Here is a 12,846-nt window from a genome sequence, read left to right on the forward strand (position 1 = left end):
AAAAGCATCCCTAAAACCAGTTTATGAAAATTCTGAGTTTTTAAGACAGGGAGGCCTTGCATCAATTAGTAGGAATTTTGTGTAATGGTAAAGAATTTCAAGCTCACTCCAAAAGGTACTAGAAATCAAAGTAATTTTGTAAGAATAATACTCCATCATTCCAGCTATTTTTGAAGAAAAACAAACAAAACCCTTCTGAAATCTAAAGAAGGAACATTTAAGGGATCTGTTACCATATCCTTCAGAAACTTGTTTTGGGAAATTCTTCATGTGGCATTCCTTAAGTTAAAATACTGCACTAGATTTTGAGATTTTGGGTTGCTTGTTCCCTTTCTTCTATTTTATTGCCTTTTCATCCCTGGTATTACTTAATTTATTTCAGAAGAAGAAGGAGGATGAATTGGATGGGAAGAGAAAGAAAGAGAACATGAACCTTGTGATCCCATTTGTTCCCTCAGCTGATAACTCCAACCTGTCTGCTGATGGGGATGACTCTTTCATTAGTGTAGACTCTGCCATGCCCAGTCCTTTCAGTGAGGTAAGATTCACTGCTGCTTTAACCCACATAATGTTTCAGTTGTGGCCCTGCATGTTGTAGGATTCTTGCTGTCTGTTACTTTAGCTCTTGTAGAGCTTTGAGAGTGTGGGGAAGTGATGTGTCTTAAAGGTGAACCATGCAAATGAAAGTAGTTTACTGATAATGCAACAGCTGCTAATAAGCTGTCTTACAGCTCTTCATGTTATTTGACGTTCCATTATTCCCTTCGTCTTTCACTCTCTACCTCCCTTTTCTTACAGTGATTTTATGCCCTGACTTTCCTCCCTTCCAGTTTGTGAAATTTTTCCACTCTTAACTGGAGTACCACTTACTTTCTTCCTACTTTCTTGTCCCTTTTTCCTGCCTTTCTCATGCTCACATTTATAACCATGTGCCCTCTCCCATACCAGTATCTTCCATACATAAACCACACTGCTCCTGAGCCAAACAGTATCCCTCAAATAGCTCCTCGATAGTCAGTGTCTTTTTAAGTGCCCCTCACTAGTCTCCTCTGGGTCTCTGTCCCTGCTTCCTCACTTGCATCAGGTTCTGAATTATTGTGGTTTTTCTCCTCTGGAGTTTAAATAAAAAATTCTCAGTGGCACACATCTAATTTTCCTTCATCTGTATGTAAAGAATTGCAAATCGGTTTTAGTAGCAAATTATTTTGTTCTGTGCCATGGTCAATTAAGATTTCTGTATTGTACTGTTCCTTTATTGATCAAGATTTTTATTAGCAGTAGTAGTGGGTTAAGAATCCTATTTTCTCTTTTGCAGTTGAAAATGCACAGTTGAACAGCAATTTACTTAAATCTCTGCTGAGCCCATTAGTCTTTTGCTTCATAACTTAACATGTATTTTCATGAATTGAAATTAAATAGCTCAGCATGTAAATGAAGCGTGGTGTGGTCAGGCAGATGATGTATCATGCTCTCATGCTCATGCTGCTATTGTAGAGAAAATGGGAAAGAACAAGTACCAATTACTCGTGATTGTATAGGTTTTGAAGATTTTACTATTTTTGTACCCTTTCCTAGCCTAAGAAGCTAATGGCTTTGTTCTCTGTCACGTTTAGATATCCATCAGCAGTGAATTACATATGGGCTCTATCCCTCCTGATGAGAGCAGTAATGATATGCTTGTGATTGTGGATGATCCAGCTTCTTCAGCACCTCAGTCAAGGGCAACAAACTCTCCTGCTTCCATTACTGGCTCAGTTTCAGACACCGTGAATGGTCAGTACTCTTGTCTTGATTTATTAATAACATTTATTAAACCTTGACTTTGCATGGCTAAGTGATAGGTTTTCTGCATTTTATTCAGGATATATGAAGGTTTGGCAAGATTTTGGGGGAAAATAATTGTGTCTCCATTGCAAAGTTATTTCTGATTTGACAGGAAATCTGTTTCTAGTCTGTCATTCACCACACTTACTCTTTTCTGTGTTAGTTACTTCAAAACGTTGTGTCCTTTATTCCTATGTTATGGAGGGCTCTCCTTCCCTTAAGTTTTTTATCAAATTGCAGACAACCACTGAACTATTAATCTCTAAGCTTTTCCTTGAATCTGCTGTTGGTTAATAATTAGTTCTCTATCTCCAGTGGGTGGTGGGAGCAACTTTTTTGGAGTACATAATGTCAAGTGGTTTTAATTACTGTAGTTTTCCACAGTGAAATAAGTAGAATCATAGTTCTTGATGAATTTCTTCAGAGATAGCTGATGGAAGATAGCCGCATCTCCAATTTCCAATAAGAAAATGCATCATCCTGAAGTAGAACTTGGAATCCTCCACGTCTTTCGGGGTTGGATTCATGATAGTACAAGTAGTTGTAGTTAATAACATACTGTTGCTGAAGAGTGAGGTTTTGTATACGTAATTTCTTTTCATGAGGCCGCTGCTTGCTAACAGTGTCCGTGTTACTGTAAATGCCACACAGGAACAGTATTAATATAACTGGTAGGCAGCTTTGATGCTGCACTCACTTGTGAGGCACGTGGAACACTGTAGGAGTCACTGTTTTAACATCCTGTCCTTGCTCAGGCGTTTCAATGCAAGATACGTCTCTGGCTGCGAGAGGCCAGTCAAGTCGAAGCCGGGGCCGTCCCAAAGGTGGCTCCAAAGGTGGCACTGGCAAAGGCAGGAGCCGCAAGTCGATAGCGGGGAGCGCAGCAGCGATGGCAGGGGCCAAGGCGGGGGCAGCGGCCGCCTCCGCGGCAGCGTACGCAGCCTACGGGTACAACGTCTCCAAAGGTACGTGGGGCTCCAGGCTGCCCAGGGCACAGCCAGCGTGAGCTTGCATGATGGCTGCTTACAGCCTGTCAGGACATAGGTTAGAGGTGTCGTGTGGGTGGTGCTGCTTGTCCATCACATTCTGAGATCCAGGTAATACAGAGTGGTAAGGCTGTGAGAGGATAGCCAGTTTTACCTCAGATGACCTTGAGTTTTGTCTGCCCTTTGAATTATCTCATACCGAATATTTTTCCTCTTGGTTTTTTTTGTTGGTGTTGGGGGGTTTTTTGTGTGGTGTTCAGACAGATCAGATAGTGTTGTTCATGCCATGTGCTTTTCTTGCATTGCTTCATGTTGAAGTTACAGTATCACATTCCAAAACCTGCTAAACTGGTGACTGAGCTGCAGCTTTACACCAGCCAAAGATAGCCCAGGGTAGAACTGTAAGATGTTTTGTATCTTAAGGACACCCCTCTTCGTTAAACTGTCGTAAGTCACGAATACAGAGTGGTCTTAGGACTGATTGTTAATACATTGCTGTTGAAGAACCACAAGTGGAATAATATGCTCATGTGGAATTTGATTCTCTTTTCTGTTTCTAGGTATGTCTGCGAGTAGCCCTCTACAAACAGCAATCATTCGGCCTTCCGGACTTGCAGATTTTGGACCTTCAAGCGCCTCCTCTCCCTTGAGCTCCCCTTTGAGCAAAGGAAACAGTGTTTGTGGGACCCCCAAAAGTTTAAACCTGACCAGCAGTCTCATATCAGAAACTTCAATGCGGAAGCAAAGCAAAGGTGCCCACGCCTCAGGTGGTCGGTAGTAATTTCGAAACCCCAAAGCTTGTCTGAACTGTGTTGGCTTTCAGAGTAGACCACCCTGCCAGTCAAAGGCATGCTGACAAATGCCTTGTTGCTGTCCAGCACATGTGTGGAAAGAAAATCAAAGCACAATGGGAGTGGGTGGTTGATGTGAGCACTTTGATTATGTGTATTCCAAAAAACTATCTTTGCAGACACTGCGAGAAGGAGGGAAGGGAGTCTGGGGTAAGAAAGCATCGAACTACTCCATGCAATATCCTGCAGCTGTGTGTGCTTGAAGTCACACCAGTATACTTCCTCTCTTGTAGCCTGAGGTGGAGCCCAGCATTAATTTTGTCCTATGAAATCAGTATCAGGACCCTAGGAGAATCCTGTAGTCAGAGAACTTTTCTGTCCTGGCAGCTGGTCAGGGAACATGCAGGAGTAATCGGGGGCTATGCTGAAGATGATGTGTGATCAAAAAAGTTCTTGGGTTCTTCTGGTGTGGGTCTCTCTTTAAAGTCTCGAAAATCAGAGAAAAGTGTCTCAGGTTGTTTCCAGGGAGCGGACTCTTTTCAGCACCATTTGTCAGGAAGATGTTCAGAGCTGCAGAATACAGAGAATGCTGTCCGGCCTCGTGAGAGCAGCAGCACAGCCTCTGCTTCACACAGTGGAAGAAACCACAGACCAGTGATTGGTTTGCATTTCAGAGTTCTCATCAACATGACCACTCACCATGTTCAGAATGATTTCTCTCACTTTTGAGGTGCACAGAACTCTTAAAAGCTTAGAAACAAAATAACGGTCTATTTGTACAAATCTCGAGGAGGAGAAATGAAGTACTGGGGAAGAGTTTGTGCTGCTTCTCTCACCGTGCCATAACGGGCCATGGATCTGCAGCTTGCAGTGCTGTGAGAGGAGCAATGAAAAACAGTGCTGAGAGAGAGGGAACTGTGCCATTCCTTCTTCCAGCCAAATCCTGGGAAAAAAATCGTCTCATATCCCAGCCATCCCACTGACTGTTCTGGCAATGTGTTTTCCCTTCATCTTTGTGATCATCACCCGTACTGGCGTGGTTGAGTTCACCGCAGTGTGCGGGCAGTAGCTGTGTCCCATGAGGCTGATAGAAGGCAGTGCTGCCAGCACCCATCCATGTTCTTGTTCCCTGGTTGCTCCTTCCCCATTCTTGATGCACAAACCCTGCCTGTAGCCCCTTGCTTTGCTGTAAGCGTTGTCTGCATTGCACTGAGATTTAGGTGTGGGACAGTTGTTCTGTCTCACACATTGAATTAAGAGGCTATTCTGCCAGGGCACTTTCATCCCTTGAGAGAAGCAAGTTGAGTTGCAGGTCTGGGCTGTGACAGTGGAAGATGATTTTTTTTATTATTATTATTATTATAATTTTTTTCTGACCCCAAATCCTTTGCCTGGCGTCCTACAGTGTAGAGCGAGTGCTTCCTGTTGGTTCTGCCTCTAATTTGCACACCTGAAAATAGCAGAACTGAGTTTAGTTAGATTGATTTTTGAACAGATTTGCAGGGGATAATTGAGGGGGAGGTGATGTTTAATTAACTCATGAAGACTTCCCCCTTCCCCTTCTATTCACATGTATATATGATATTTAGAGGGAATCAGACAAATGCCAAGCCTTTTTTTCTCTTTGAATGTGCTGTCTATTTTTGTAACTGAACTTGTACATATGTATAAAGAGAGACACATCTTTCTTTTACTAACTGGAGGAGAAAATCTTAAATAAAATGGAGTGAGATAATTTTATGTAAATCAGTGTCTTTGTGGTTTTTATGCGTGTAGCTGTATGAATGAGAGGATTAGGGAAGAGAGCATGGAGGGGTGTGCATCTGGAAGTGCTTCTGGAGACCAACGCTGCTCAATGTAAAGCTCTAGAGTGTCTGTGCTCTGCCAAGTATCATGTTTGTAACACTTGCAGTTACAACTGTACCCTTATCCCATGTTTGTATTCACTAATTACCTCATAATCTATTTTGGAGTAAGTGTGCAGCAGATCACAAGAAAACAGAAGCAACCATAACATATGTAATTACGCAGTACCTGAACTTCAGTGGTTGAATTCAATACAGTTGATTGTTGAGACAACGTTATTTCTTTTTTTTTTTTTTTACTTTTTTTCTTTCCAGTGGGAGTTAAAAGGACTTTTTTTATGCACAGTCTTGATCTCCAAACTGCTAGACAGTTGCATTAATTTATAATCCAAAGTGGAGAGAAAAAAAACCCCTATAATTTGAAAAGTTTGCAAAAATGTAATATGTACTGTCACATGCTATACTTTTGGAAGATTAAATTATTTATATTTAAAACACCAATAAATATAAAAATAAAAATATGTATTTAAGAGTATGAATATATTTAATATGTCTTTATAAAATAAATTATTAAATATATTTAACATAACATAAATATAAAATATATTTTAAATCATTTAATCTTCAAGAGAAATACCAAATGACATCACAAGTTGTGGCAAAAGCAGTGGTAGCCCATCTGCTTGCACAGTTTGTGTCAGGCTGAGAAGTTTGGGAAGATCTAACATAGTTGTAAAATAAATGAACTGCTAGATCATATTCAGTTCAATTTCTATAAGACATTAAATTTCAACATTCTTTGTATTATGCACCATGGGAGAAATGATTCTGTGATAGTAATCAAGGAATTGTGGAAAATCATGTGATGGCTGTCCTAGTCTAATTTCTTGGTTTGGGGAAGGAAGTAGTGCTATGAAGACAAAAACTGGGAATTTTTTTAAGAAGGCGGAGGTAGTTTTTAATCAATACGTGGGGAACACTTCAGTTGAAGCGAGCGAATGGGTGTGCACACTGAAGCTTTGTTTTTAATAATTTCTTCTTAGCATCTTTTCACTTCAACTGTGTGTTATGCACTTACATGGATTAATAGCAGAGAAAGTCACTTTACTCCAAGATACCAAGGTATTTGCTAAAGGTGGACACAATGATTGAATGAACTGAGTTTGTGTATTGAGGTGGAATGGTGAAATAGCTGTCCCTGTGGTTTGGAGGATGTTGGGAGTTCTGTGTATTCATCATACTAGTTGATTATAGGATTTTACTCACTGGTTACTACAAAACTGTTAAATACAGTTCACTGCTCAATGCTACTATTGAAGACACTTCAAGGTGATAATTTTCTTAGGTCCTGAGAAGTTAGGACTTTTTAATTAAAAGTGCTGTAGTGTCCCAGCCTGAGACGTGTTTTTGTAGTTTAGCCTGCAAGAGTTGTCTAGTTCAGAAGGGTCTCCAGAACACCTTTTGTCCCCTAGCCTGCATTTTCTCTTTTCTGTTATGGCTCAGGTCTGCTGTCCTTTCCATTTAGCCACTAAATTTGCTTTCCTCGTTCTGCAAAGAGATGAACAGGTTACTGCAGGATGGTTTGAAACGGGAACTGCTTTAATTCTTCAGGATATTATTGCTGCACTGTCCAAATGTAGTGTTATTTCTGTGCCTTCTCCCCTCTGTCGCATGTTTTCCCCACCACAGTGTCCCTGCTCTTCACTGTCCTGTGTCCCCTTTGTAGAAAGCTGCCTGTCTGCCTAGAGCTGTACCTTGCTTTATTTCCATGTCCCCAAAGTATTTCCTTCAGCAACATTTCCCAGAGGGGGAGACACGCAAAGCTCAGTGGGAAAGGCTCTATGCAGCAGGAGTAGGGATCTGCACTACTTTGATTGTAGCTCAGGAACAGCCAAGTTGCAGCTGAGAGGAGGAAGAACACAATTGATAAAATCACTCTGGGGCAGGATGTGGAACAGGGTGTAATTTGGGAAGTGCTGCCCTGTGACCGCTGCACTGCATGTCCTGTCCTGGTCTCCTCAGTGGAGCGAGCTGGCCTGCTTCTGCGCCCAGATAGACGTACAGGCTCCTCAGCTTCTCACTTCTGCCTCCATCTTTCTTTTTTTGTTGACCTTCCAGTCTGAAACATACATTATAACTCTCAGGGAACCTTACAGGCATGTCTTGTGCTCCCCTTCCTGCTCCAGGAGGGATGGTGGGGCACGCCCTCCTGTCCTCTGGAAATTTCTGTTGGAGTGGCTGGAAAACAATTTGTAGCTCTCTACCCAAAAGGCTGCTGCTTGCATGTGAAATACCTGAGACGTACATACTAAAATAAAGGTAATATCTTACACTCTAGAATTGTGAAGGATTTATTTTTTATTTGCAGCCTGCACCAGTTGCATAGCGGTGAACGAGAGGGGAAGGGATGATTCAGCCTTTTTCTCAGGAGCATCTATTAGGACAATTCAGATGCTCTCAGATTGAACCAGCAGATCCCTAAAGTAAACAAGGTGTTCTTGGAGTACTCACATTAGCATGTGCTCCTCTGAAAAGCATCCAACAAATGCCTCCTGAAATGCAGGAATGCATGATAAGAGGAGTTGGGTTTCCTCCAGCTTCAGCCTCCTCTTCACTCCTGCCTACCCCTTCAGAAAAGTGAAGTTACTCCAAAGCTAATGGGTTTCCAGGCATTTTGTACTGTCCTCTATTTACAGAATGTTCTTCTAGGGGCATATGAGGGAATTCTTTTGCATCCTAAGCATGAGGAAGTGTTTCAGTACTCAGGTATGAAACAATGACTCCTTCCTTCCTCAGCTGATGAGCATCCCTGATAGAATGAGGGATGAAAACATTGGAGCATGGAAAGGAAGAAAACATTAGAACACCACTTTGTCTTCTTGAGTTTCCCGTGGACTGTCTCTTCCTTCTTTGTCAGTATTGCTGGTTCTGTTAGGACTGCTGTATTTAACAGACGACCGTGAGAGCTTCTAAACATCCAAGCCCTACAGTATCCCTTGTCATCTCTGCGACTTTTTTTGCAAGCAGTTGTTTTTTTTTTCCTCCCTGTCCTCAACCTTATCCAACTCTTTTGAAGACCCACGTGTTGTCTTCAGTGCTTTTGTTTGGTAGGGGAAATGCTTCTGTCTCAAGTGTTAACTTTTAGATGCAAGACCCTTAATGCCTTGCACCTCTGTTGTGAGGACTGTGAATTAAGTTAAAGCTAAGCATACAAGAAAAACTCACTATTGCTCAGACATTAGAACTTACTTGGAAATTTACTATTGCTTTGGATTTTCTCACAAAACTGATTTTTGGACTATTTGTTAAATTTATTCAAATTTTCTTAACAAGAAACTAGCAGCTTTCTTCTGAAGGTGTGTTTAAGGAGTGCTCTCTTATTAGGTGAAGCAAATCCTGTTAATCTCACCTCTCATCTATTCCTGTAGTTCCCCTGAAGTTTCCCTACATCTTAACTTCCCAACTGGGTCTTCCTCTAGGAAGAAATACATCACAGGTGGGAGCCCTCTGTCCATACCATGGTGAGATGTCATCTGTCTGTTAGGTGACTGTCCTTCAGGTTTCAGGTGGCTGTCCTTCAGGTTCCTTTTCAAGTGTGGTGTTAACATTTTCCCTTGATGTTACAGTAGAGTTCAAACACCGAAATTCTCATTTTTATTCAGTTCAGTGAGTACATGTTAGAGTTTTGCAGCTGCTGCGTAGACAAGGGGTTCTGTGATGCTTATTCTTCAACAATGTTCCAGAGGGGCTTCCTTCCCAGGTAAGCTCTTTGCTGAGAAAGAACATTGGTGTTTGCTGGGAACGACTGTTCTCTATTTCACAGCTTTCTGTAATTCAAGTGACTTTCCTCCACAGACAGTCAAAGCTTGTAGCAGGATTGGTCTAAACCCACCCGAGTTCCTCTCGGAAGTGCTTCCGAAGCAGTCACCTTTGGCAGCCCTTGCCGTGCCCGCGGTCGGTGGGAAGCGGCAGCGCAGAGCGCCTGTCTGTGTTTCACTCAGCCTACGGAAGGCCGACGGCGTTTGTTTAAGAATGGGACAGGCAGCAGATTTCACACGTAGTTGGCTGAATGTTGCTCGGGGGCTTTTTTAAACTACATTAAGCTTTTGGCGTGTGACTGCAATTAGCTACGTGCTGATCAGCGGAGCGTGCTGCTGCACAGTAAATGCGATGGCATGTGGCCCGACACACCCTCGAGTTGGCACCTCATTGTCCGTGACAAAGCTCCCAGGTTCTTCTTTGCAAGCAAGGGAAACAGAAGAGAGGTTCAGGCTGTATGAACCTTCAGAGAATTTTGAAAACTAACAGCCAAAACCCTGTTTTGAGGAGTTACTCCGTGCATCTGGTGAGTTCTAATGGGAGGGCCCTTCTGAGTCTTGTTTTTCTTGCTGCTCCTTTTTCCATATGGTTTTTCCATAGAGTTAATTTGAACACTTTTTTGAACAATATCTGCATTCCTGCAGACCTCCCTCTTCTTTGCCGTTTAATCTAGATTTTTCTTTGATTAAATCTTATTTACAATCATAGTACTATGGTATTTCGTAGAACTATATAATGGTTTTGGCTGGAAGGGACCTTGAAGATCACCTAGATCCAAACCCTCTGCCATGGCAGGGACACCATTTTTGTTGAAGTGGATGTCAAAACAGCTCTAAAGGTGCATAATGGGACATTGCAGTTTCTGGATTTCAAGGGCCCCTGACACAGTAATTCATAATGTTTGTTTGTCCAGATGACTGCAGTCTTTCATCATTCTCTCTGCATGTTCAGAGTCTGGAAGAAATTACTGTAACTAACCTGCAGTCATAATTTTACTGAGATATTTATTTAATCTGGTTAGCATAAAAAACCAAATTTTTCTTAGTATTTTAGTAATCTGGCACTCAGATCAATTCCAATTGATTAATTGGATGCTAACTGATATTGTGATGCTGGATCTCTAATGCACAAGGAGATTTCTAAAACAGTGTTGACTTGGGACTGGAAGTCCTGACAATTCCTTTTATTGTCTGTTTTGAAGTGCTTCATATGATTCTGAAATAACCAATCGTGGCCTTTGCAGCTTCCCTGGCTTTGATAACTTGCTGTTAGCATATGCGGTCAGGGGTATATATTGTATAATTAGTGTGATTTGGTTTCACTGCAGTTCGCTGTCCTTTGTATCATTGTGTCTGTCTGGAAGCAAGTAACTAAATACCAAGAGTGAGAACTGGTTTGGTAGAATATTCACAGATAGATAAGAGAAGCTCAGTTCTGCCTTGCAGTGATATAACTGATAGCATGTGGGAAAAGTAATGTTGTTTAAATGTTTAATTTAGACCAGATCTCATGTTTGAGTTGTTACAGGAATCAACACAAGTGAGAAGTTTGGAACTGTCAGCAGGTAAAAGAGCTTGAGATACTGCAAGAAATTCCAGTGATATCTATAAAACAAAACACCCTTAGCTATATAAAAATGTTTCTCTGCTGAGCTTAAATTTTAGTTGCTTTGGTATGTGAAAGTTTTAGAATACTGAGAGCAAATCCCTAAACTTGCAACCACACATATCCTCACTGAAAAAACTGCAAACGTAAGAGTATTCATGAAAATATGAAATGACTCTTGCATGTTTGCATCAGGATGTAGTGCTGATTACAGGAGCACACACTATCTCTTTTCCACTGTGGTATCACTGAACACCCAATGTACAGTTCCAAGTACTCTGAAAAACATCATCCCTCAATATTTCACAATGTGCTTTGAAAGTCGTCGTACGCTTTTGAAGTCATATTCTTGATGTCTCAGCTCCCCATCTGTACAGTAGAAATTACACCTCTTCACAAAGGTCCCATGAAGAGGAATTTAAGCTTGCCAAGGTGCCACAGTGATATACAGGTGTTGCTATTGTGATTTGCCAGAGAAAACACATCACAAAAGTGGGGAAATAGTCAAAGTGGGAATAGTCCCCCTGCATTTGTGTGCATAAAGCCATAAACAAATACAGGACCGTACAAGAGGAAAAGGAATTGAACTGCTGCTCATTTTTAATGTCCTCCCATCAAATGAAATGAGGCAGCAATCCTCTGGGAAAAAAATAGTGGATATTTATTCTGAATGAGCCCAGTCCCACAGTTACTATTTTTCCTCAGTCCTGAACTCATCTGCCCTCAAATTATAGGATGTATTCCCAGGAACAGATTCTATATATATGTAGTGTAGAGGAAGAAATGCTGCCAGAATCAACTGTGCTGTGCAGCAGCAAGGGACACTGTTGATCCGGCTCCTGCCTAACATGTCCAGAGGTAATTGACTCTGAACAGCTGCTGTTAAAGGAAACATGAAAAGCAGCATCTATCATAGCTGTGGGGAGCTGGGCACTCCTGCACTTTTCCCTCTCTAAAAATGGGGTTGTGTGTTTGTGGAGAGAAGCAACTTGAAGTAAAACACGCTCCTATAAAGCAGAACAAAAAATGAATGCATGTATAATCGAAAATGGATTTATGTATAATCAAAGAACCTGCTAGCTGTTTGAAACGTACTTTTGGCTTAATTTTACTTAAAGAAATGAGTACTTCACTGGAAAACAAGAATAAGAGAGATTTCGGCCCATGACGTCGGCAGAAGCACCCTGAGGACGGAGCCGCCCCAGCTGTCTGTAAGAGGATCTCCCGCCCCGGTGCACCTCCAGCACATCCAACAACGCCAGCCGCGGGCCAGGGAGGTCACTTGCTGTCTCTTGGCGCTGTGGCACCAGGCACCCGTGCCAGCGCTGCCCCGCCTGAGGCGCCCACGGCTGGGCAGAGCGGGGCAGCCCCTGCCTCTCCCGGCCTGCTCCCTCCGTCCCTCCCTCCCGTGGCATCACGCGTTCCCTCGGCGCTTGGAAAGGCTGGGACGCCGTCTAGACAAGGAGGGGATGAAAAGCTGCTTTTTAAAGTTCGTTTTCTAAGTGTTTTCAAAAGTCACATATGCTTTGTGTAGTCAGAGTTTAGTATCTCTAGAGGCTGGCCGTGGTCGCCCCCCGGGCCGTTCGTTTGTAGGCGGGGTTGTGATCGCTGTGAGTGGGCTGGACGTGCGCCTGTGGAACCGCTTCCACACCGTCCGTGCTGCCGGCGCCTCTCAGTCCACAGCCTCGGTTTAAGGCACGGCAGAGGACTGAGGCCAGGACGTAGTGAAACGCAGCGCTCACGCCATCCTGGACCATTCCCTAGCCTCCCCTTGCCCATGGATGAGGGCGCTGGTGCCGTGTGCAGGTGGCAGGGAAGCTCCCGGCCTGCAGAGACGCTGGAAGTGCGGAGCGTGGGCAGGTGCCGGTGCGCCAGGGCTCTCTGCTTGCGGGGCACAGGTGAGCTGCACGTACCCAGCAGGTGCCCAGCCAGCTCAGGTGCAGGTTCATCATGTTTCTGAAGGTCAGGCTCGCTAACCAGCACGGGTACACGAAACCTCTCCTCTCCAAACTCTCC

The 12,846-nt window shown here is 43.0% G+C and overlaps 1 protein-coding gene across 3 annotated transcripts in view; it reads left to right on the forward strand.

Moving 5' to 3' along the window:
• The window catches only part of INO80 (INO80 complex ATPase subunit), a 64,490-nt gene extending 59,143 nt beyond the window's left edge, over window positions 1–5,347 (forward strand). For all 3 annotated transcript variants that reach the window (XM_040067734.1, XM_040067736.1, XM_040067737.2), the window contains exons 33-36: window positions 383–538; window positions 1,614–1,773; window positions 2,580–2,789; window positions 3,371–5,347. In XM_040067734.1, coding sequence (XP_039923668.1) covers window positions 383–538; window positions 1,614–1,773; window positions 2,580–2,789; window positions 3,371–3,588 — 744 coding nt within the window. In that variant the 3' untranslated portion in view covers window positions 3,589–5,347. The remainder of the gene's footprint in view (window positions 1–382; window positions 539–1,613; window positions 1,774–2,579; window positions 2,790–3,370) is intronic.
• Window positions 5,348–12,846: the final 7,499 nt, after the last annotated feature.

The sequence above is a fragment of the Hirundo rustica genome, chromosome 6 (assembly GCF_015227805.2).
Source record: "Hirundo rustica isolate bHirRus1 chromosome 6, bHirRus1.pri.v3, whole genome shotgun sequence".
Classification (NCBI taxonomy): Eukaryota; Metazoa; Chordata; class Aves; order Passeriformes; family Hirundinidae; genus Hirundo; species Hirundo rustica.